Source organism: Polypterus senegalus, chromosome 12 (assembly GCF_016835505.1).
Source record: "Polypterus senegalus isolate Bchr_013 chromosome 12, ASM1683550v1, whole genome shotgun sequence".
Classification (NCBI taxonomy): domain Eukaryota; kingdom Metazoa; phylum Chordata; class Cladistia; order Polypteriformes; family Polypteridae; genus Polypterus; species Polypterus senegalus.
The window spans coordinates 90,742,618-90,769,601 of record NC_053165.1 but is presented as its reverse complement, the minus strand read 5'-3'; the positions used below and the strand labels follow the sequence as shown (position 1 = coordinate 90,769,601).

Below are 26,984 nucleotides of genomic sequence, written 5' to 3'. Positions count from 1 at the left end.
GACCGGGCAAACAAGACACGAGGGCAAGCTGGAGAACCAAAACTCGGTGGCACATAGGCACTTCAGAAACCAAAATGAAGCTTAGCACTCTTCCTCCTTGTTTAGAATCCATAAAGTATATTATGATGGACGAACTGGAGTCTCAGGTGTCCCAGCCAGGATGGACCCTCACTGTCTTGCCTGGCCAGGAGGCCATTCAAAAAGAAAGTTGGCAAGGGAGCTGAGAAATTTCCCTTCTGCACCAGGACATGGACATGAATGGACACTACCGCAACAATTAATCTGAAACTGGTGAGCCAGCAGCCCAGGAAAGACACCTTGATTGGGTCCAGAAGTCTAGAAGAACAGGGCAGTGGGTGATCGCCTCCTGTGAGCAGAGCATTCTTGCCCTCATACACTGGGCTGCAGCCATGATATCTGGCGAATCCTAGTATTGATGCCCACAGGACTGCATTGGAGTTATGGTTCCATGATGCTGCCCTGTTGGTTTCTCTGGGAACTGCCAACAAGATCTGTTGGATATTGACCACACAAGGAATGCCGTGGTTCCTTCCAACCCGGAAGTGCTTCCCGGAGGAGATTGATTGAGCAAAGGAAGTACTCCCTGGTCAGTTAGTATGAGAGAGCTGAGTTGGAAGAGGAGTCGGATAAAAACTCACCTGGGAACAGTGGTGGCATTAAAAAGAAGAAAGAACCATTGATCATCAAAGGAGCCATGGAATAATGTATTTATTTAATAAAGGACATTGTCCTGGAACTGTGTTTGTAGAAGTTGTGTTAAGGGTTTGTGGCTCTGGTGCTCCCCACTGTGGCCATCATATACTGTGTATAAAATACATTTTAGTTGTTTTGGATTGTTTGGGCTGACATTTGCCTGTAAAAGTATTGGTAAAAAATTAAAAACTTTTATTTGATCCCAGAATTGTGTTGGGCAGCATTTTGTCTGAAGTTTGGGGATCAGTGGCACCCCCTTGTGGTCTCTCTCCCTCCCTCTCTCTCTCTCTCTCTCTCTCTCTCTATATATATATATATATATATATATATATACAGAATATATATTGTCACGCATGCGCAACTAGGAGGCCGCGGAGGGACCTTAAAACACATCGAGAGACGTCACGCGGGAATGGGGGTACTAACCTTTTCCTTTGTTTTCCAGAAGTAAAGACGCTCCGCCATGAGCCACTATACCGCAGTGCGTCTACTTCCGCCCTTCCTCCGCCATCTTCCCTGACGTCACCAGTCCCGGCATCCCTCACGCCTCCTTCCCAGCATTCCTCCACTTCCGGCTCCTCCCATATAAAATGGCCGCCAACGCCTAGTATGTATCAGTATGCAATTGTTTTGTTTTTCTGTTCTGACCATTTCTGTTTATTAGGAGCTGGATTGTAGACAATATACGGGCCGGAAAACCCCAAACCTTTCTTCTGTTTGGCTCTAAGTTTGTTATAATATATATATATATATATATATATATATATATATATATATATATATATATATATATATATATATATATATATATATATATATATTCATTGCATTCATAGTCTGAGTCCCAACCTGAATTGTATGGGTGGTTACCTACCAGGTGACGCATGTGGTTGATCTGTCATTCGGCAAACATCTGCCACAGTGCCGTCTTCAGTTGTGAGAAGCAGATCATGGAATGTTACATAGTTTACTGTCAAATAATGCAAAGAGTATGCAACACGTGTTTCACCCTAATTCTGGGCTCATCAAGCGTACACACTCCACTACTCTCCTCTTGGGGATCGAACTTCAGACGTCTGATGAGCCCAAATGAGGGCGAAACACTACTCAGACTACGAATACAATGAATGTAATTACTCCGGACCTACAGGCTGTCAAATAAACGAACCACACGCCGTGGCGTAGCGTAAAGAGGTTCATCTCTGACGCTGATGTCCGAGGTTCGATCCCAAAGAGGGGAGCAGTAGAGTGTGTACGCCTGATGAGCCCAAATGAGGGCGAAACACGTGTCGCCTACTCTTTGCATTATTTAACAGTAAACTATGTAACATATATACATATATTGTAAAAGAAACACACAACAGTCGCATAAAGGTTTGGGGTTTTGCCCTGTATACTGTAACAAAAAATACAGGTCTTTTCTCTCAGACATAAATGTACCAAAATCATAAGACAAACATGGCAGGTTGGAGGGACAATATAAAGGGATGGACCGGAAATCAGGCGTGATGGCTGCTGGGAAGGCGTGATGGTTTATTGGAGGTTGACGTCATCTTTAGGGGACCAGAGGGAAGAAAGGAACCCGGAAGTGGAGACCGTTGTGTATTCCGGGTTGTTTTACAGCAACGTCGCTTCATCTTTTCTATGGAAGAAAGGAGAGAGAGGTTAGTACGCTGTCTTCGTCCCCCAGCAGGGTTTATCGCGGTGCGCGTCAGGTCTTTCAACTGCTCCCGATGCGCTCGTGCGTGACAATATATTATTTTTTATTATATAAAAAAATCTTGGGTCGAGACGTGATCATCTCGGAAAGACACTTTGAAGTCCCACGAGACTTCTTGCACGTCATGCTCTACTTACAAAGTATTTTTTAGAGACACTTTAATGTCCTGCAAGACAAGGAAGTGAGGCAGCTGCTGTACAGGCTTTTAAATGATCGACGTGCAGCACAATATGCAGATCACGCAGCTCAGTAGCAGCTAGCAGCAAGCCAGCAGCTGATCCGTTTGCATCTCCTTAGCGTGCGTTCCACCTTTGTGGTCTCTCTCACTATCTATCTATATATATATATATATATATATATATATATATATATATATATATATATATATATATATATATATAAATATATTTATAAACTGTATATATATAAATATACACATACACACACACACACACATATATATATATATATATATATATATATATATATATATAGTAATGTACACAGGTGGACTGACCAACCTGCTGGAATTGAAGGTCCTACCTTATCCAGCCAGAAGGACACCATGCTGAAGGGAGCAACGAGATGGAGAGGCATCCCAGTCAGGATGCTCAGGATAATGGTGGGATATGTGGAATCTGCTCTGTGGCTGCGGAGAGTTCCCCCACTGGACTAAGTAGTGGTCCTCTGCTGGCTGTAAAAGTACTGGGTACTCTGGAAGTTGTCTTTTCTTTTGGGTTCTGCTACGACCTCTACAGGCCACTCTCTATATACTGTATACTGACTTAAAAATAGCTGTCCACTACAATGATGGTCTCTATCCAACCAGGCAGACCTTGGAAGGACCTGAAGAGATGAATGGCAGAAAATCCCCAAATCCAGATGTGTGTGAAGCTTGCTGTGTGTAAACCCAAGATGATTCTGTGCTGGAATTGCCGCCAATTGGGCTTCTACAATGTATTGAGGAAAGGGCCTGAATATTCGTGACAATGGTACATTACAGTTTTTTTATCATTGATACCATCCTCTTTTCACTTTGTCATTCTGGGGTACTGGGTGTGGACTGATGGGGGAAAAAAATGAACTGAAATGATTTTAACACAAGGCTGCACCACAAATTGTGAGATAAGCGAAGGGGTCTGAATTCTTACAAGGCACTAGATGTACGTTATATGCTTCAAAGTCCTAAATATTATCATAATTTATTTCCCACCTCTTCTAGTGACCAGGCCTCCCTATAATGACAGATGTATGTCAACATTTTAATACAAGAAAAAGAGAGAGAATTTTAGAAACCAATCTCTTTCTGCTATTTAGGGGTTCCATTCTCCCCACACACAGTGGTCCAGTTTGGAGTCGTCAGTTGGCCTACCTGCGGGTCTTCTTATATGCGAGGAAACCTGGGGGCACCACTGCCAGTTCAGGACAGTTTTTCATCACCAATCCATCTAACCCCAGGCCTCACAATTGGTTTTATATAGTGCCTTTCATACAGTATGCCTTCACAAACCGCTTTATCAAGTAAGTTGAAAAACTTTCGCGACATCAATACTGCTATTGTTTTCTGCTCGCTAGGAGTCTGACCGAGAAATGAGAAGTGGACGCCGCCAGGCCGCTTGCCCAGGCACCAAGTCAAACGGGCACGGAGCCAGCGATGCCCTGCAGAAGACAAATCCCCAGTGGCGGAGCGGAGTCCCGCTAGGTGACCGTGAGCCCTGGCTCGCGCTGAGGTCATGTGATCGCATTACTCGGGCCACCTCGCGTTGATCCGCAGCGCTTTTAGAGCCTGTGACAGTCGCGCGCTTCTTCTCACTCTTTGTGAATCCCATACGGGTAATTCAATGGCGACCGACGGGCAGAAAGTGGTGCTGATTACGGGCTGCTCGTCGGGGATCGGGCTGCGTCTAGCAGTGCTGCTGGCCCGGGATACTCAGCGGCGCTTCTACGGTAAGTGCGCAGCTCACCTCCTGTATGACCGCTGAAGCAACAGGCGGCTCCGGGCTGCCCGCTCGACTCACGAGACCTTATCGCTCCTCCGCGTTGGGGTTGTGTAGCGAGGGAGAAGACTTCTAACCATGTTAGGAACTCTTATTAAATGTGCTGTGACTTTTTGGGGTGCTAAAAAAAAATAAACTAAAAAAAGTTATCCGTCTGTCCATCTGTTATATAGCGCCGTTTGCCGTGAACTTTAACTCCAAAGCGCAAAAGTTACAAGTAAACGTGGTTTATAAAACACGCCAAGGTCCGGGACTTATACCTTAGTAACTTGTTTATCATTCTTTTTTTCAAAGCTCATTCACTTCATAGTAATAAGTGGTTAATACTGCATAACAAAAACAGTTCAAGGTCCATTTTGTGTCCACGCTGCAGATGTTTCGTAATTTACTACTGTACAAATCACCGGCATTTACTGATGCATTTCATTTCCTATAGAAAGCAATTCATCTACATTTACTCTATTAGTTGAATATACCCATAAACAAATGTATTGCATTGGAATTTGCATACCATAATTACACAAACATGTTTCTGTGTATTGGCAATTTACATTGTCAACAATTTAGCCGCAATTGAACGGAAGAATGACTGACAGCTGAGCTGACAATCATTTAACAGTCAAAAACTGGCGGAAGAATAGAAAAGTGTGCGGTCTGCCGCAGTAAAATGAACGCAATCATCAATTAGAATTCAATCGTCATTAACATTAAAAGTGATCTGCTTCATTCGGTACTTTAAAATATGGGATACAGTTATCTCTGACCAAAACAACTCGGATTTACTAATCGGGTGATGTACTTATTAAGTTACAGCACGCCTATAACACACAGCTCCAAACTTAAAACCCTATTAATAAAAACTAATATCATTGAACACACTTAAATGAAACCAGTGCATAACGAAAGTCCTGCGTGTTGTGTGGTGGGAAAGACAAATTGTTTGTCATATTTACGGTGTGCCTACATGCAGGGCCGGATTAAGACGAAATTGGGCCTAATGCTGCAGCATCAGTAGCACCCACCTTAATCCGGCCCTGCCTACATGTGCCTGCAGGTTCGTCAGTACCATAAATCAGCGTTCTTAACCGCCATCAATAATAATAATAATAATAATAATAATAATAATAATAATAATAATGTTTAAATGTTTGTTTCCCACATTGCAAACGTGTGGCGGTCATCAGAAGCAATTCGCGGCGTTAAAAACAAAGGGGCGGTCCTTATGTAAATACTAGGCTGACCCGCCTTTTAAGGCGACCGACTTTTATGTTGACCACTTCGTAAGGCAATTCAATATGTACTGTAGATCAATTTGATATTTTATACAAACTCATTAAATTGGTTATATTGCATTTGAGCAGTATTACTTTAATACTCGTAGTTTCTGTTATTTTTGTGATGAAATTTAAACTTTTTTCTATATTGAGGTCGCCCTTTTGAACCCCCCTGATATTTACTACGCGGTGTGGCATTTGTACTCCATCAACATTAATTATTTCCAGAGACATAATTTTGTCTATTTTTCCAGCGCATCGCGCACAAAAGCAAGGGAACGATGGGAGCACCAGAACTCTGCTCACATCATGTCGCTTCGTACCTCAAGCTGCAAGTAGCAAGTCTGTGATAAGCGGAATACCGCTACGCTTTCCACTCATGGGACGGAAGGACAATCCCGACCGCTTTTATATAGTAAGAAAGAAGAAGAAGATATCGCACAGTCTGGAGTAGAAAATCATCTTTTACCTGAAAAAACGAAACTACAAATCCCATCGTGCATTGCAAAATGGACGGGGCGTGTGTGAAACAGGACGGAAGGACACCCGACCGCTTTTATATAGAAGGATACTAATGTTATGCAAATATAGAATTTTGTGCTAATGTGACTTTACCGCAATAAAATGATTATTCATAAAACGGACTTACACATTAGGAATCAGTGTTTTAATGTATATATATTGTACGTACACTTTTATGTGCTAAAAAAATAATTGTTTTAACCGTTTATTGCATTACAGGGTTTTTTTTTTTCTGCTGTAATAATATACAGTTAATGGAATCTATCTATCTATCTATCTATCTATCTATCTATCTATCTATAAATATAGTTCATATCTATCTATCTATCTATCTATCTATCTATCTATCTATCTATCTATCTATCTATATGTATATGAATCTATATAGTGACTTGCATTATCTATCTATCTATCTATCTATCTATCTATCTATCTATCTTATCCTGCCTACTATACTAAAATTAATATCTATCTATCTATCTATCTATCTATCTATCTATCTATCTATCTATCTATCTATCTATCTATCTATCTATCTATCATATATAGTGCCTTTCATATCTATATGCATATGAATCTAAAGGGTGGTCCAGATCTAATTATGCAGATCCAGATCATCTGGATGACTTTGATTTATACGGGAATGTTTCCAGTTCGGCGTGAAGACAATTCTTCATGTCGTCAGTTCTTCCACTTGTCGATGGTCCGGGATTTTTCGGGTGATTTGCTATGTAATAAATGTAATAAGTTATAGTGTAATGAAAATTGCATAATTAGATCAGGATCACCATATATATAATGACTTGCATTATCTATCTATCTATCTATCTATCTATCTATCTATCTATCTATCTATCTATCTATCTATCTATCTATCTATCAACTACTTGAGTAAAGTTAATTCGGCTCGAGCCGAGCGAGGAATGCAAAATGTCTGCAAGACTCCGAACTCAGCGGGCTATCATATGTAAATAAGAGAAAATATAATAATGTTTGCAAACACCTGGGAAGGCATGGTGACAATTAACCACAAAAAGTATATGATAGAATTAGGAATCCCAATAAAGGTTGAAGCGACCATCCAATGTCAGGTACCGAATAAAAAGCATATCATTTGACCGAAGACTTTGAGGAAAGTGTAGATTAAGAGGTTAAGAGGTGAAGCGTGTCAAAGGTGCGTGATAGACCCCCTGATACACATAAAACTAAAGAAATGTCTAAATGAAAAATAGTATTAACCTATAAATTTGATCTTCACAAAAGTATTATCAAATATTATGTTAAGACATGATAAAGAGCCGCGTGTGGTTGCCGACCCCTGGCCTCGACCGAGCTCCCCATTACTTCCAGTATAAGTTTCCTCCCTGCACATTGTTTTTATTGTAAAGAACAGATGTTATCACCCTGCAGCTAAAAGGAGTTTGAACTAATTAAGGACCCAATTAACACTTGAAGAGGGCCGCTGCCCACCAGCGTGGAGTACTGGCAGCTCTTCCGTTTCCCCTTTGAGTGCTGGCAGTGTTTCTTAGTGTACCCTGTACCCACAGTACTTGAAGTTACATGGGTGATGCCTATGAGGGAGTGCCAGTGCATTCCCCTAATCAGAGTATCCCCAGTAGTTGCTTTCCACTTGAGGCGCAGCACACGTGATGTTGCAGTTCCCCCTAAGTCATTGAAGGATGGCGTAGGGTTAGAAAGGGAACTGCAGTTCATAATCGGACAGCAGAGCAGAGCTGCAGGGAGCAGAACCAGGACGGTGCTGTGCCTAATATTTTATATTGGGGCCAATGCACAAATAGCAGGGGTGAAGCAGAACCCCAGCTTGTGAGGGGCCGCAGCCGTCGCTCGGTGGTATTCTGTTAGCCTTTCAGTTCAGAGCACCCCCTGGTGAATCGAACGCAAACGTCAAAGCAGAGAGGGAGAGAACAAGCACGATCGTCACGGCCCACTACCATTACAAACGATAAGAACTTGTGATGACCCACGAGTGGCTTTGAAACACTGATACAACGTTTGACACAGAGTTGTGTGTTTCGAGACTAAAAATTTAAATCTTTACGACGAGTGCGGCATTTGCAGTAAATCAGTTCCCGTCCAAGTTCTCAGTTATTTCGTTTTTCATGAATCACTTTTTGTTCTCAAATAATAGCTGCTGAAGATGGAGAACCTTTTTTAGGTGCTCTTCTTCTTTCATGGAGTAATGTGGACTGTAGTGAAGTAATGTGCAGCGCAGTGCCCGGGCACTTATGGCAGGGCAGACAAGGGTGATTTTGGGTGAAAGCAGCAATGTGGTCTTCCTTCTTGAGGAGTTTCACGTGATGGTGGGAGCGTTGACTTAAGTTGCTCGATGCGAGAGTGTAAGCCCCCGCACGAGTTAAGAAGAGCTGCAGCAGCCTCAGTGCCCACCCTCTCACTCCTGTGTCGGCATGTAACCTTCGAGTCGGATGATGAATGGAGCCCAGCACGATTACTGTAAATAAATGCGTTCTTATTGTTGCTCTGTAAGACCCCCGGCCTTTCATGGAGGGGTCATTATCATTTGAATGCACACTCTTTTTTAAAGGGCGCTCAGGAGATGCAAGTCTGCCAGCTCTCTGCTAAGTCCCTCCGCAAATACAGAGCGGCTTGTTATCAAATGGAGGCTGCTGCTTTGCTTTTGGGCTGTGGCTAAGTGATAAGGGCGAGCTGCGTCTATGGGTGTGCGTTTATTAGACTTGCTGCTTTTATACGTTCTGGTTTATTAGGAGTATCTCGCCGTGGTTTAGAGCAGGCATGTGTACCCTTAAGTGTATCCAGTATCTCCTTGTGACATAACTGAAAACCGTAAGGGCTGTCTGGTCCACCTACTAGCCCCGACTTTTCATGTGACCCTGAGGTAGTCACCCTAATATAAAATTTATACATAAATAAAACCGTATGCCATTTCCATTTGTTTCTGTGTTGGTTTGTTTGCTAATCACACAACTATGGCTGAACTGAATTTCACAAAATTTTGCACGTGCCCTGTTATTGGTCCATCTTAAAATGTGCACCTTAATAAAAGGAATCTGTGGTGGGCTGGCGCCCTGCCCGGGGATTTGTTCCTGCCTTGCGCCCTGTGTCGGCTGGGATTGGCTCCAGCAGACCCCCATGACCCTGTAGTTAGAATATAGTGGGTTGGATAATGGATCAATAGAAAAAAGGACTCGTGTCTGTGATTCTGTGTGTCCATCCAGTAGGTATGTCTCTGTTAAAGTTCCAGTTGGTATGGGATTTGTAAAAGCAGTGCTAATTTTTGTGCTGTTTGAATGAAAAATTAGGGTAGCGGCTAGATAAACAGAAATCAGTTCATCCACTTAATAAGAAGACAAGTCTCTGTGTATTTGTGAGACCATCTGGTTGGAATGCCTCTGTTATATGCCTTTTGGTATGGGATTTGTAAAAGCAGTGCAAATGTTTGTGATGCCCCATTTGTTGGAATGAAAAATGACAGTAACTGCTGGATGGACAGAAATCAGCTTATCCACCTTAATAAGAGCACAAGTGTCTGTGTATCTGTGAGACCATCTGCTTGGTATGTCTCTATTATATTACATTTGGTATGGGATTTCTAAAAGCAGCGCTAATATTTGTGATGTACCGTCTGTATGAATGAAAAAAGAAATGCATTTCATTATTATATGCATTACAAAATACACTCCAATAGTATGGAGGAATATTTCGGACAAAATGAAATAAATAAATAAATAAATGCGTAAATAAATAAAAGTACTGTGAAATGTGAGCATAAATAAATAAATGTGTCATGAAATGAGAGCCTTAATAAATAAATATGTCATGAAATGAGAGCATAAATAAATAAATGTGTCACAAAATATGTTTTTCGTTGCTTATTTATTTATTTCATTTTGTCCGTAACATTCCTGCAAACCGTCATGAAATACGGCGTGAAATAAAACTGTCACTTTCACTCGTCAAAGTTGAGAGGGTGGGCTCTAACACGCCCTCTAGTTACTGATTGGTGAATCGATAGCACAAGAATTAATTAGAAAAATGCTTACTACTGCCGATGAAATGGATCCTGCCGAAGATATTACGTATTTCAGAGAGAGAATTGAAGATTAATCGGAAGAAATTACAATGTTGGCGGCCCTTTTAGACTCCGATATAGATGAAACTGTTTTTGAAATTATCGAAGAACAGGTGGAACGGACTCGACTACACTCCAGTTCAGGTGATGCAGTACCCTGCTCTGGACGTCCGTCCTTTGACATTCCAGCTGAGTCAATAGAACACCTTGAAGAAACATTGTAATTTCTTCCGATAAATCTTCAATTCTCTCTCTGAAATACGTAATATCTTCGGCAGAATCCATTTCATCGGCAGTAGTAAGCATTTTTCTAATTAATTCTTGTGCTATCGATTCACCAATCAGTAACTAGAGGGCGTGTTAGAGCCCACCCTCTCAACTTTGATGAGTGAAAGTGACAGTTTTATTTCATGCCGTATTTCATGACGGTTTGCAGGAATGTTACGGACAAAATGAAATAAATAAATAAGCAACGAAAAACATATTTCGTGACACATTTATTTATTTATGCTCTCATTTCATGACATATTTATTTATTAAGGCTCTCATTTCATGACACATTTATTTATTTATGCTCACATTTCACAGTACTTTTATTTATTTACGCATTTATTTATTTATTTCATTTTGTCCGAAATATTCCTCCATACTATAGATGCTGCAATGCTGCACTGCAAACATTAACACTAAATAAGTCTAACAGAGAATAACTGCCGGACAGAGAGAAATCAGTCTATCCACCTTAATATAAGGAGACCATTCTGTGCATTTGTATGTCCACCCTGTTGTTACAGTTAGGGAGAAAAAATGTGGAAAAACATGTAGAAGAAAGGGCAAAAAAAAAAATAATAATAAAAATATCAAATAAGAGTTTAAAAATAAGAAAAACTGTCTTATCAGCCTATTCTGGTGTACAAGGATAAACACCAGTAACAACAGTGTGGTAGCGACTTTTATACACCCGCTCAGCCCATGTGAAACGCGGTTTAAGGCTTGTGACAGGCAGGGGGTGCCAATGAGCCCCAAACTCAAGACACAATGCACGTACACAGCCAAAGGTTCAAAGTAAATGTCATTATTCACAAAAGCATCTTTTTCAGTCCTTTCTTCCAAGGGCACTCACAATTCATATATAAATTCTCCTCTGCTCTCCTGTAGGCAAGCCTTGTCCAACTCCACTGGATCAGGCTGAGCGGCTTCTTTTATGCCAGACCAAGAATGTACTTCTAGTGCCACTTGATTACACCCTGGGAGCACTCGGGTCTGTCAGATAGATAGATAGATAGATAGATATTAATGTTAGGATAGATAGATAGATAGATAGATAGATAGATAGATAGATAGATAGATAGATAGATAGATAGATAGATAGATATGAAAAGCACTATAGATAGATAGATAGATAGATAGATAGATAGATATTAATTCAAGACACTTATCTTATTAACTCTAATATAAAGACTGAGGGCAGTCCCACAGTAGTGACATCATTGAGCTCCGCCTCTTGGGTGGTTCCACCTGCAGAACTTAATGAGTGGAGGAAAACAAAAATACATAATACATAAATCATACACAAACATAGCAATATGAAGTAAAAATAAATAATTTCCAAAACAAATGAAAAAAACATAAAAGAAAATGTCAGGGAACAGGCCCTGGCTGAAACTTAGCATCAATGTGACAATTGCGTTTTCTTCTCTACAAATAATGTGTGTCTCCACCAGAATTTTCACGTTATTGAAATGTGAGAACATTTTTTTAATTAAAGATCTCAAATTTGTGATTTTTTTTTACGAAATTTTGAGTGCATCTCAGATCCTCGGCTGTTAGCGTCGATTGTCGCCTCCTCATTTTTAAAGCCAGTTCCACTGAGGGGATGACACGAGAGGACCCTTCGTGAGTACTGACTTGTCCTTTGGCACGAGCCCCCTGTGAAACTGCTGGATACATTGGAGCACCAGACGGAGGCCTGGTTCCAAGCGCGGACAGTTGGGGGGGCCCAGAGAAGGTCGGCTCGCTCTCCTCGCAACACAGCACGGCTTTGTTTGGCATCTTGGACTTTGCCCACGTTTCAGTGTGAAAGTGAAGGAGGGCGATTCTTTCCTGCTGATCTCTTCTAAAACTCCATTCTGCTGCTTTTTCACTGAAGCCGTGACATCACATTTTCTTTGTTCGATTCTCATCATGCAGTTACAGGGCTTTGTTCCAAATACTGTAAATTCCATTTTTCTTTTTAGTCATTAGACAGCTCCCTGTATATTATCTCTGTCCACCGTAGTGGAAGTTGGTTTATTTTTTTCTTACTATTTATTTACACTTAGTGGCAACTTCATTAAATTCGTCTGCTCGTCAATGGAAATAGCCCTCCTGTACAAGCAGCCAATCACGTGGCTTCTCTTCAAGCCGTATAACATGCAGAGATCAGTTAGTTGTCATTTGATCGGATGGTGACGGGAGATGTAAGAGACTTTATTGAGGGCGGCGTCAGCACCAGAACCGTGCGTCAGGAGCTTCATGAGATGGCTATCCAGGGCCGGGCACAGTGTGGGCCACAAAACTACCTGACCTCATTAATGGCAGGTCAAACCAGACCAACGGGCACTTTCTACTGTGCCAGTCCAAGGAGACAGAAGTTCTTTATTACCTGAAAGCTGCAGAACCAGATTTCCAAAATCACAGATTGGGACAGCCACCATTTTAAGAAACCAAAAAAAAAAAAGATGTTAGCAGCGTTTCTCAACCTTTAAGTATTCGCGACCCGAATTTTCATAACAGTTTTAATCGCGCCCCCCCTAACGTTTTTTTGATACCCTAATAAAATGTATTCCTATATTTTTTGCTGCTGATACATCGCTACAAATTTTATTATACCTACTTAACTTTTATCAACATTTATCTAACTCTATATTTATTCTTCTAGTATCAGAATGTAGTTTAAATTAATTTGTTTTGGTTTCAATAGATGTATTTTTCATATTTTTGATTCTTGTTTTCTTTTTTTCACATCTTTGCGCCCCCCTTTTTTGTTACCCCACAGATTGAGAACCGCCATGTTAAGGAACTAAGGGAGACAAAAAAAAAATTGGATTATTTTAATGAAACTATAATCTCTCTATATACAAAATCCAATGTCTGTCTGTCTGTCTCTACGCCCGCTTTTCACGAGAGTAACTACTTAACGGATTTAGATCAGGTTTTTTTCTAGAATTTGCTTGAACATTCCGGTTGATTTTGTGACTTCTGTCATTGTGCTAAGAATCATAGTTTGTTTGTAGTACCGATTTATTTGCGCCAGCCTCGAGGCATATTTTACATCTGCTTAGCTAGTGAACGAGAGAAATACTTAACGGATTTAGATTGGGCTTATTGCTATTATTTGCTTGATAGTAGAATTCCTGTTGATTTTGCGATGTCTCTCATTGCGCTAAGTATCATAGTTCGCTTTTAGTACCAATATATTTGCACAAATCTGAGAAAGAGGCTGCGGGCCGAGGGGATGGGGAGGCGGGACCCAGGCAGGGCCCCCCTCATTAATGCGCCAGCCTCGAGGCATATCTTACATCTGCTTAGCAAGTGAACGAGAGAAGTACTTAACGGAGTTAGATCGGGTTTTTTTGTAGAATTTTCTTGAACATTCCGGTTGATTTTGTGACTAACCTCATCGCGATAAGAATCATAGTTCACTCGCAGGAGCGATATATTCACGCTAATCCGAGACAGAGGCTGAGGGCCGAGGAGAGGGGGAAGCATGACGTCAGGAGTGGGGAGTCGTTCTACCTTAGTGTACCTTAGCTAGCGATACCTTTTTATTTATTGATTTTTAAACTTTGTCGTCTTTCACTACTACATGAGCAGAGACAGCTAGTATAATATACGTATAATATATGTAAATAGAATGCAGATATTCAGGTACGACCTACCTTGTTAGTCGAAAAGTCTTTATCAGTATCTCTTCACTATCAAAATGAATTACACACAAGCATGTGCAGCTGCGGTGAGCATGAGAAACATACGGTGACACGAGCTCACGGCGTACTCCAACACACGGGATTCAAACAGCTGACATTCATAAAAGGCGGTACGTCAGGCTGTCGACGAAACTTCAGCGAGCCTCTTTAACTGGATATTCAATGTCTTCTTCTTCTTCTTCTTCTTCTTCTTCTTCTTCTTCTTCTTCTTCTTCTTCTTCTTCTTCTTCTTCTTCTTCTTCTTCTTCTTCTCCTCCTGGCTACTCTCGTTAAGGGTCACCACAGTGGACCATCTCCTTCCATATCTTCCCGTTCTCTGTTTATCTCTTTTTACAACAAATAACTGGCATCTGTGCTGTTTGTCTGTTTGTAAATACCTCACACTTGCTCAACTTGTACTATTTGATATCTCTATTATTTTGTGTAGTTTTTCTGTTTGACGGTACTATTGAAGTTTATTCAAGAAACCTGTATTTGTACAGTTGTTTGCACAGTGACTTAAGTGTTGTCTTAAGTTGGTATTGTCTTGTATTCCATGTTTCAGGGTGCTTTCACACCTACAGCATTTGGCGCGCACCAAACGTGTTTGGTCCCTTGGTTTGGTTCATTTGCATTGATGTACTTTGGTGCTTACCAAATCAATCGATACGAGACCTGCCTGAAGGGGTGGTCTCGGACCGCTTTATCCGCTCTACTTTGGTACGGTTCGTCTGGTGTGAAAGCAACCAAACCAGATCTGACGAAATGGTATAGTTTAATGCACTTTGGGTATAAGAGATACGGGGTTGTGGGTAAAATTCTTTACACTTCCTGTTGACTCCATTAAATTTTTCAAGCTATCGACTCGCAATGAAATCAAACCGCAGAGAAACGTGGAGTGCCGAAGAAATTAAGTGCAACATAGATATATGAGCATATCCAAAAGCAACTGTCCACGACGCATAAAAACAGCTGCATTAACGCGCTGCTCAATAAGCAGCTAAGGGAGAAAGGCTATCCTCGGACAGTTGAACAATGCTGTATAAAGACAAAAAAACTTCGGGCGAAGTATATAGAAGTGCGTGATGCACTTAGCAAGACAGGAAGTTCTGGAAAAGAGAAAGACAAGTTTCCCTGGTATGACGCTTTGGATGGGCTTCACGGTCTATTTTGGTTCATTTAGAACTCGTCATATGTGAAAGCAAACCGTACTCACGTCTGTTTACTACATTGTAACATTTTTCTGACTGGTGCGGACTAAAGCAATCGAACTATAGGTGTGAAAGCACCCTAAGAGTCAATTCTGGTAAAGTGATAAGTCAGAATAAAATGATTCTGATTCTACTGTAGTTCTGATCTTGCTCTGTTACCCCCCATCACCTGCATGTCCTCTCTCACCATATCCATAAACCTTCTCTTAGGCCTTCCTCTGTTCCTCTTCCCTGGCAGCTCTATCCTTAGTACCCTTCTCCCAAAACACCCAGCATCTCTCCTCTGCACCTGTCCAAACCAACGCAATCTCACCTCTCCGACTTTGTCTGTCACCCGTCCTGCCTGAGCTGACTCTCTGATGTCCTCATTTCTAATCTTATCCATCTTTGTCACATCCAATTCAAATCTTACCATCTTTAACTCTGACACCTCCAGCTGTGTCTCCTGCTTTCTGGTCAGTGCCACTGTCTCCAGCCCATATAACATAGCTGGTCTCACTACCATCCTTCCATTTCACTCTTGCTGGTAGATATTCAATATAGAAATTGTGTAGTTGCTGGTGAGTAAGGCAGTATTAAACATGAGCCAAACATGTACCAAAAGAAATGTCAGTCCAAAAAAGTTTGTTTTTAAAAACAGGTTTAGTGAGATTTCAAATTAAACAGTCCACGCAAGAATAAAGAAAGGTTGTTACACAAGTAGAAAAAAAGGGAAAAACAAAAAAAGAAAAATATATTGTGGTATTGTATGAGGAAGTCGGGAGTGGCAGAGAAGTACGTAAGAGTTGTACAGGATATGTACGAGGGAAGTGTGACTGTGGTGAAGTCTGCAGTAGGAGTGACGGATGCATTCAAGGTGGAGGTGGGATTACATCAGGGATCGGCTCTGAGCCCTTTCTTATTTTGTGATGGACAGGTTGAAAGATGAGATTAGACAGGAGTCCCCATGGACTATGATGTTTGCTGATAACATTGTGATCTGTAGCGAGAGTAGGGAGCAGCTTGAGGAGACCCTGGAGAGGTGGAGATATGAGGAGGAGAGGAGAGGAATGAAGGTCAGTAGGACCACCAAGACAGAATACATGTGTGTGAATGAGAGGGAGGTCAGTGGAATGGCGAGGAGGCAGGGAGTAGAGTTGGCGAAGGTGGATGAGTTTAAATACTTGGGATCAACAGTACAGAATACAGTGATCCCTCGCTATGTCGCGCTTCGACTTTCGCGGCTTCACTCTCAGATCACAGATTTTAAATGTAAGCATATCTAAATATATATCACAGATTTTTCGCAGGATTTCTGCAAACACTGGGTCTTTTAATTTATGGTACATGCTTCCTCACTTGGTTTGCCAAGTTGATTTCATACAATACGTTATTGGCGGATGGCTGAGAAGCTACCCAATCAGAGCATGTATTACGTAATAAATAAAACTCCTCAATGATATACGATATGCTTCCCGCTCGGTGCTTCGCATACTTGAAAGCCCAAACAGCACGCATTGATTTTTGATTGTTTGCTTTTCTCTGTCTCTCTCTCTCACTCTCTCTGACATTCTCTGCTCCTGACGGAGGGGGTGTGAGCAGAGGGGCTGATTGCATACTGGCCTAGAGGATACGGACGCTCTTCTAAAAAATGCTGAAAGACTACCTTCACATTGCTCCTTCCTTGCAGCTGCTTTGTCCGTCGGTGCTTCGCATACTTAAAAGCCCAAACAGCACGTATTGATTTTTGATTGCTTTTCTCTCTCTCTTTCTCTCTCTCTCTGACATTCTCTGCTCCTTACGTGCAATCCTTTGAAGAGGAAGATATGTTTGCATTCTTTTAATTGCGAGACCGAACTGTCATCTCTGTCTTGTCATGGAGCACATTTTAAACTTTTGACTAAAGGGTGTTATTTCATGTCTAAAGGGCTCTAATAATGTTAAAAAAAAACGTATTTAGAAGGTCTTAAACAGGCTTTCTGTGCTCTAACTGTGAAAATTTTCGATTTATAAATAAAGAATCCTACTTTGTGGAAATTCATTTATCGCGGTAGGGTCTGGAATGGATTAACCGCGATAAATGAGGGTTTACTGTAATGGAGATTGTGGAAGAGAAGTGAAAAAGAGAGTGCAGGCAGGGTGGAGCGAATGGAGAAGAGTGTCAGGAGTGATTTGTGACAGACGGGTATCAGCAAGAGTGAAAGGGAAGGTCTACAGGACGGTAGTGAGACCAGCTATGTTATATGGGCTGGAGACGGTGGCACTGACCAGAAAGCAGGAGACAGAGCTGGAGGTGGCAGAGTTAAAGATGCTAAGAGTTGCATTGGGTGTGACGAGGATGGAAATGAGGACATTAGAGGGTCAGCTCAAGTTGGACGGTTTGGAGACAAAGTCAGTGAGGCGAGATTGCGTTGGTTTGGACATGTGCAGAGGAGAGATGAGGGGTATATTGGGAGAAGAATGTTAAGGATGGAGCTGACAGATAAGAAGAGAAGAGGAAGGCATAAGAGAAGGTTTTTGGATGTGATGAGAGAGAACATGCAGGTGATGGGTGTAACAGAACAAGATGACTAGGACAGGAAGATATGGAAGAAGATGATCCGCTGTGGTAACCCCTAACAAGAGCAGCTGAAACAAAAAGAAGAGGTTTCTTCATGTTAAACTCCAATTGATTCTACAAGTATGGATGAGTTATTTCTCTATGCTTTACTTCACTTTCAGTTCATTCTAAACATACGGCTATGCCCATAACACTGAGCACGTTTGAAACCGTGTGCCCTCCATGCCTTACACATGGCAAAACAGGTCACTGAGACTAATGTGCAATCAGAGGGATACAAAATAGTCGAACTATGCCAATTCAATTAATCATGTGGGGGTTATAAGACCCTCCCATATACTATGCACTAATTTATAGGCAAACATTTAACATAACTAAGAAAATACTTCTATCAAGTTAACATGTCTTAAATAACTGGCCAATGGCTCTTACAAATTGAATTAAGATTTTGTTTTTCAACATACAGCTTTTGTCCAGTACTCTGTTAAACTCAGGACAGTCCCGCTCAGATCAGGACGTCTGGTCACCCTGTGCAGAACCAACCCAAAGAAAATGATCACCAAAGTCCTGGGGACTCTGCATTGTTACGTTTAGATAGATAGATAGATAGATAGATAGATAGATAGATAGATAGATAGATAGATAGATAGATAGATAGATAGATAGATAGATAGATAGATAGATAGAGCATCACATCTCTTCCATTTAAATAGTGAAATAGTGATAGACACACTTGAGGACCTCCGCTGGAGATGGTCACCAGGAACTGCTCATTTATTGGAAGGAGTTAACTTGACCGCTTTCAGGAATTGTGTGAATGAGACAGTAGAACGTTGCTCTATTAGCTCAGCCAAAGAGTTGGACGGACCCTCATTGACCCTTTACTCATCGGTGTGCCCTCCCATCATCCCAGTCGGGGTGTCATTTCCATCCGCTCAGGCTCATTAGAGAAAGTGCTGCTCTATTTAAGCTGTGCTTCCAGAACTCAAAGAGTAGGACCGAGCGCCATTAGTTGGAATGAGAAAGGGTGCTGGAATTAATTATAAATGAAGGCTTTGATTCTTGATGTGACATGGAGCCATCAAACTAAGGGAAAAATGACAAAAAAAAAAAACACCTCGCTTGATGTGCCAGTCCTAGATGTCCGCCGTGCGTTGATGTTGTTAAATATTTGATTAATGGAATCTGGTCCTGGCATTTAATAATCTAGTTGTGCTTCGTTGATTGACACTCTGGGGACATGGGCCTGAGCCTTTGAAATCTTCTTAACATTAAGGAGATTGAATTGAGGAGGTTATAATCTCTGAAGAACAGAGCCTAAGCAGCTGCAGGGCTTGGATAGTCAGCTGGTTTGAGGTTCAGGTTCAGTACCCTAGTTAAAGCAATGCTTGGTATGGAGGTCTGCTTGTGAAAAGAAAAACAACAACTCCAGAGGTTCTGGGTGTTTTTTCACTTATCTTTACTCTCATTCCACCCATCCTAATATGACTCAAGCTGGATGGACCAGGCCTTACTATCCTCAGCAATGTCTTCCAGATACTTCCAGGATGGATGAGGGATATAATCCATCCAGCACATCCAGGGTCTGCCCCTCACTCTTCTTCTAGTTGGCTGTGACTTGAACTCTACCCATGGGTGGCACCTGTAGCCATTTTGCCTACATGTTTGAACCATCTCAACCATGTCCTCCTGATCCAGACCAGCTGTTCTACAAATATTGTCGAACTCCTCACTTTGAGATGGAGAAGGAGTAGAAACCTTTCCCACTTGTCTGGGCAATCTAATTTTTTACAGTCACTATCCAAAGCTCATGATCTTAAGAGAGGATAGAGATATTAACCAAATGGTCATCTGTGGACATAACTGCCATGGTCTGGTAAAACATTAGTAAAATTGCTGCTACCTTGCCATTTTGAACAAAGTCAACAACGAGAACTCAAGTGGTGCTATCACATGGAGTCTCCGTTCCAATGTTCTTGATGGAGTTGAATCCCAAATTTGAGCAAACGCCACAAGAACTCAGGTGTTGCTATCACATGGAGTCACCATTCTAATTGGTGGAGTCAAATGTTGACTTTGAAGAAACTCTAAAAGAACTTAACTGGTCATCCATGGACTTAACTGCCATGGTCCAGTAAAACATTAATAAAATTGCTGTGCCGTTTTGAAAAAACTGAATGAGAACTCAAGTGTTGCCATCACATGGAGTCTCCATTCCAATGTCCTTTGTGGAGTTGAATGCCAGCTTTGAGCAAACTCGACAAGAACTCAAGTGTTGCTATCACATGGAGTCTCCATTCCAATCGGTAGGGTTGAATACTGACTGAACAAACTCAACTTAACAAGAACTCATCTGTTGCTCTCCAAATGCAGAAATGTCCTGCAATCGCGACCACGGGCCTACATGTTCTTGAAGCACCTTTGACAAAAGATACCATGGAGATACGTGACCATAAGCTTTTCCTAATCCACAAAGCACATATAAGTAAAACTCCCAAGCTCCTTCTGGATCTGAGATTTGATTCTCACGTGGAGTCTCCAATCCAGTATCCTTGGTGTGATTCAAATACTGACTTTGAACAAACTCAACTCAACAAGAACTCAAGAGTCACTATCACATGGAGTGTCCATTCCAATATCCTTGTTAGAGTTGAATCCCGAATTTGAACAAACTCAACTTAGCAAGAACTCAACTGTTGCTCACCAAAGGTGGAAATGGCATTCAATCGTGACCGCAGACCTACATGTTGTTGAAGTGCCTTCGATAAAAGATACTGTGTGGATACGTGGCCATAAACGTGGCCTAATCCACAAAGCACATACAGTGGAACCTCGGGTCACGACCATAATTCGTTCCAAAACTCTGGTCGTAACCCAATTTGGTCGTGACCTGAAGTAATTTCCCCCATAGGATTGTATGTAAATACAATTAATCCGTTCCAGACCGTACAAACTGTATGTAAATATATTTTCTTTAAAGATTTTTAAGCACAAAAATAGTTAATTACACCATAGAATGCACAGCGTAATAGTAAACTAAATGTAAAAACATTGAATAACACTGAGACAAACACCCAGGCTCCCTGCTCAGCTGCCCATGAGCCTGCGCTCGCTTGCTCTCGCTCTCTCTCTCACGCTTGCTTCGTCTCTCTCTCTCTCTCTCGCGCTTTCTCTCTCTCACGCTTGCTTCGTCTCTCTCTCTCTCTCGTGCTCTCGCTCTCTCTCTCTCTCTCTCTCTCTCTCTCGCGCTTGCTTCGTCTCCCTCTCTCTCTCTCTCTCTCTCTCTCTCTCTCGCTCACTCTCTCTCTCTCTCTCTCTCCTGCACCGGCTTTCTCCTCCTGCTTCCTGCCTTCTCCTGCAACCTCCCGTTCTTTCCTGTTCTCTTCTTTTTCCCTTTAACCAACTCGCGCTTATATTTATGAAGAGGCATGGTAGTCATGGTAGTCAATAACGGATGCGGACCGCTTCTCACCTGTACACTTAGGTGAGAAACGGCCACATCATGAACTCCTCAGGAACCGCTTCGGCCACACACCATCATGCACCCTTGCTAAGCCGCGAGTGCGGTGATTATTTATTAAAACTGGCCTCTATGACGGGAGCTGTGGACCCGCTATACCACAGAAGGAAGCTGGGTTGAGAGGAGGTTACAGTTTTGGGGGAGAGTCCCTCTGCGTGATGCACTGAGAACAATGTACAGTACAAGGAGAGACTGAACACGTGGAGAAATCATCGGCGCGTACAAACTGGAAGGGAAACTGGCTTGTTCGTCAACCGAGTCTGTGGTTGTGAACAGATGCATGTAACCCGCTTTGTACGTGTTCAGAGACGTTTGTGAACCGAGGTTCCACTGTATAAGTAAAACTGGATCTGAGATTCAGCTCTCTCATGGAGTCTCCATTCCAATATCCTTAGTAGAATCAAAGGCCAAAATGTGAACAAACTCAGCTTAACAAGAACTCAAGTGTTGCTATCACATGGAGTCTCTAGCCCAGTATCCTTGGTGGAGTCGAATGCTGACCTTAAACAAACTCAACTTAGCCAGAACACAAGTATTGCTCTCCAAATGCAGAAATGGCATACAAATGTGACCCTGGAGCTCCTTATTCTTGAAGCCCAAGATACCACAGGGATATGTAGATATCAGCTTTTCCAAATCCACAAAGCAAGACAAAACTGGCAAACTCCCATGCTCCTCCTGGGTCTGAGATTCAACTTTAGCATGGAGCATCTACTCCAGTATCCTGGTGGGAGATGATTGAGGAATGTGATCCACCTGTAATTTAGAACATACCCCCTTTGCCCCTCTTTTTAAATACAGGGGGCCATCACTTTGGACTATCTGTCCCAAGGAACTGTCCCTTATTCAAATACAACGCCGAAGAGCCAAAATGCCCTCACGATATCTGCTAGTTTCAATATTTCCAGTGACATCTCATCTAAACCTGTGGCTTTGTCACGATGGAGAAGGACCCCCCAGCCACAGACCTGACCGATGTGCCTTAGCTCTGCCATCATGGGGTTATGGAGTTTCTTCCACATCTTGATAATATTCACATATAAAGATCTGTTTTCATTTTGACATTAAAGTAAAAATCAAAAAGCCACATTAATTTCAGCCCAATAAAATATCAAAGCTTCCAAGGGGGTCCATACTTTTTAATGGGTGCCGTATATCAAAGTTTCTCAACCCTCTTTACGGTCGTGGGCTGGAACTGGTGGGTTGCAAGTTGCCAAGTGTTTATAATGGCAGCGGGTTACCGGTGGGTGGCACACTCACCCCAACTCCCACCCTGACAATCATGCACGACTTACCCATCCCACTCACACGATTGTACTTAGAGGGTCTCAAGGACATTTATATAGGTCACAATACCAAAATGTTTGAGAAACACTGCTGTGTGTGAATTTTGAAAGGGGGTCTAATATTTATTTTATATAGTGCCTGTCATCTCTATGAACTGCTGCTGATCCGACTTTATTTTATATAGCGCCTTTGATCCGAGTGATTTGTAAATGTACTCATTCAGCAGGCAGGTCGTGTGTTACAGTTACAGTGGGATTTGTGCCCGTGACGTCACGCTTGACCTCCCCAAGCATGTTGCTTAATCCTCCACTTTCAGGAATTACAAGAGCTTTACTTTACGTAATGAAGGCTCATCTTTATCTGTACGGATGCACTCGATTAATTCCATACCTAACGCTGCTCAGCCGTATCACACCATGGGAATTGCAGGCCCTGCAAAAAGTAAATCAAGCGTTTCGCTCTCCGTTTTTGTTTTGCTTTGTTTTTCCATTACGTAAAACAAACCCTCAAATCCTCATCCCCGTAGGCTGCTTGTTCAGATACCAATCACTCAGCGCCTTTATCCACATGTGAAAAAAACGCGGCAGGAGGGCTTGAAAGAAATCCTTTGTGACAGCGTGAGAGAGGTCGTGGCGTCAATTCTTTGTTTTCAGAATTGGGACTCCCGTCAGTCGGCGGCCCTCGTTGATTTAGTGAATGTGACTCGCAGGGTCACGGAGAGCAGGAGCCATTCCTGCCAGACTCAGGCCACCAGTCCAGGGTTGGGTCCTCACCTCGTGCTCAAAGTTTATCACGCTTGAAATGTGAAGCAGTTTTTATTATTGTTACATTTTCATCAGGGTTCAAATGGATCAAACATTTTTTTCTGTCTAAGGCTCCACATCACCAAAAAGTTTTAAGAAATAGAAAGATCGCTTCGGTCGGTGGAGCTGAGGATGGACTAAAATATCGCATGAGGTTCCAGTATTTCTAACCCAGCTAAGCATCCGATGAGCAGATGTCCATTAAGCACTGCTAAAGCATTCTGGGAGTAGATACTAAACATCTCCTCCAGAATACAATTGAATGAACAGAAGGTGGTGGCGGCAGAGGACAGCAGAAATGATATTAATGTGGTGGAGTAAGTCCAAGATTTGATTTGTATACCCCACTGACTTTGAGCAGGGGACCACCTGGTTTTATGGAGTGGTGGCGCCAGCTCTGGACACTGCGGCCTGGTCAGTTGCCCTCACTCAGCTGGATTCTTGTCCTGGAGTGGTATTGCTTACCTTGGCAGAGCCAGGAAGGTGATCCCCAGGTGTATATTCATGACACGATCTCTCTCCCCTCGCCCCCTCTCTATATATATACTGTATATTTATATATATGTCTGCCTGTCTGTGTCCGGGCAATCTTCAACAATAGATAGATAGATAGATAGATAGATAGATAGATAGATAGATAGATGTGAAGACACTATATAATAGATAGATAGATAGATAGATAGATAGATAGATAGATAGATAGATAGATAGATAGTAGGCATGATGAAAAATTTTGAAAAATTAACAAGAAATGCCTTTTATGATAGATAGTGTAGTAGGCAAGATTAAAAATATAGATAGATAGATAGATAGATAGATAGATAGATAGATAGATAGATAGATGTGAAAGACACTAGATATATAGATAGATAGATAGATAGATAGATAGATAGATAGATAGATAGATAGATAGATAGATAGATAGATAGATAGATAGATAGATGTGAAAGACACTATATAATAGATAGATAGATAGATAGATAGATAGATAGATAGATAGATAGATAGATAGATAGATAGATAGATAGATAGATAGATAGATAGATGTCTCCTGAGTGTCTCCATGCTTCATGGCATCACTTTATGTTCACTTCCTCCTCAGTCATCGCCACCATGAGGGACCTGAGGAAGAAGGCCAAGCTGGAGGAGGAGGCAGGGGCCACCCTAAACGAGACACTTGTCATCCGGCAGCTGGATGTGTGCTGTGACGAGTCGGTCACCGAGTGTTTGAATGGTCTCCAGGACAGAAAGATTGATGTGCTCGGTAAAAATCTTTGCCTTTTCCTTTTCAGAATCCTTTGGCTCAAAAAATCCTTAAAAGTCTCATTGACTTACAGAGCTGACCCAGGCTGGATGGTGGGGTGCAGTGCTTGTAGCCCACTGAGGTTTGTGGGTTCTGGCACTTTGTGTTCTCTTTTTTACTTTGGGTCCCTGCATTCAGGGCTTCCTCATGGAATTAATAAGATTGGAGTCCACAAGGACACTGTAGCTACGGTGGGCTACCCTAACCATACAGAAAAGAGAGGGTTGAAGAGGGTGAGGTCTACATATACTGTTTAAGACCTAAGAAATGTTAAAAATGGCCGTGTATAATGGGTATGTGCATGATTACACACATGATTACACTGTTTGATTACACTGGTAGGTTACACACCTCACCATCTGCAGTGACAGAGCATGGCACACTTTCAGTGGACTGTTAGGACATTGGCTCAAAGATCCAGTTCAAGTCATGGCCACAACTTATAGATCCGGCAGCAGGCCTGATAGTGAGGAGTGATTTAAAATTCCACATTCTTGTTTAATAATTCTGGAAACAGAGTTTTCAGTAAATTTGTTCCAATTCTAGCTTCTTTAACAAGTCACTTCTTATTAACAGCAGTTGTAGTCTCAATTAAATGTATCTTAGTTCACTGGATGTCCGCTGCCTAATAATCTTTAGAGTTTGTGGCGTTTGCTAAGGTCCTCTTTACTGAAATGTGTGCCTAAGATAAAGTAAACTACAGCTTTGCACTGCCCCCCGGTGGTCAAACTAAAGCAATCCCTGTTTTGGTTTTATTTTGACAGTGAATAATGCTGGAATGGGTCAAATCGGACCCCTTGAGAGTCTGAGCATGCAGGACATGCAAAAAGTGTTTGACACCAACTTTTTCGGTGCAGTGAGGATGATCAAATCTGTGCTACCAGATATGAAGAGAAGGAAGAGCGGGCACATTGTGGTCATGAGCAGCGTGATGGGCTTACAAGGTAAGAAGACACTCTGAGCACAGCAGGGCCAGAAAGAAAGGATGGGGATGCTACAGCAGCAAACTCAAAAGTACGAGGAGAAATCAAAATGGAAAAGCAATTAGAGAATTAAATGATAACCGCAACAAACAGAAGCTGACACCATGATGATGGTGGCTTTGGGGGAGATTGAAAACAATACTCTGTGGTTAGTCTGCTTGACTCCAAGGTCAAATGAACATGGATTCTCTACTGTGGGATGGCACCATTGTTGAACCACACGTCATAGTGAGATTACATTGGGCAGAGGGAGTGAAAACTGCTGACATTTTATTGCAAGGAAAGCAAGTTAAATCACCTTCTTGAAACCCCTGAAACCCCATAGTGGTTTGTTCAATAAATATAATAAGGGACAGCATAGAGGCTCTGCTGTGCAAAATGGGACCCACGATAGATAGATAGATAGATAGATAGATAGATAGATAGATAGATAGATAGATAGATAGATAGATAGATAGATAGATAGATAGATAGATAGATAGATAGATAGATAGATAGATAGATAGATAGATAGATGTCGTGGAAGCTGGCCTGGACACAGACAGGCGGTCACCGTAATTATAAAACCCAACACACGTTTATTCATATTTAACTATAATTTACAGTGCACGCAACCCCAAAACTCCCCCAAAGTCCAGGCCTCAACAATGCCTTTTCCTTCTTCAGACCACCTCCTTTCCTCTCCTCCTGAACTCCATCTTTCTCCGCTCCCGACTACAGCCCTCGAATGGAGGGGGGTGGCCCCTTTAATGCACACCCGGATGTGCTACAGGTGCCTCCCGATTAGCTTTCGCCAGCAGTTCCAAGTGTGGCAGAAGTATTGGCTGCGCAACCGGAAGCACTCCGGGTGTCCCTGGTCTTCTTCCCCCACAGCACTTCCGGGTGAGGCAGAAGTGCTAAGGGCCAGGGCTTCTCAGGCATTGGGGCACCCCCTGGCAGTGACCACGGGCCCCTATGGGGTTGAGCTTCTAATCTCTGTTCCCGTGGTCCCCAAAGCTACCAGGGTGGTATAGTATAGTTTAGTATAGTAGGCAGGATAGATAGATAGATAGATAGATAGATAGATAGATAGATAGATAGATAGATAGATAGATA

General features: G+C 42.1%; 1 protein-coding gene across 1 annotated transcript in view; it reads left to right on the top strand.

The window, feature by feature from the left end:
• Positions 1 to 4,180: 4,180 nt before the first annotated feature.
• Positions 4,181 to 26,984, top strand: part of rdh8a (retinol dehydrogenase 8a) — a 39,524-nt gene continuing 16,720 nt past the window's right edge. The window contains exons 1-3 of the mRNA XM_039772886.1: positions 4,181 to 4,381; positions 24,706 to 24,867; positions 25,671 to 25,850. Coding sequence (XP_039628820.1) covers positions 4,276 to 4,381; positions 24,706 to 24,867; positions 25,671 to 25,850 — 448 coding nt within the window. The 5' untranslated portion in view covers positions 4,181 to 4,275. The remainder of the gene's footprint in view (positions 4,382 to 24,705; positions 24,868 to 25,670; positions 25,851 to 26,984) is intronic.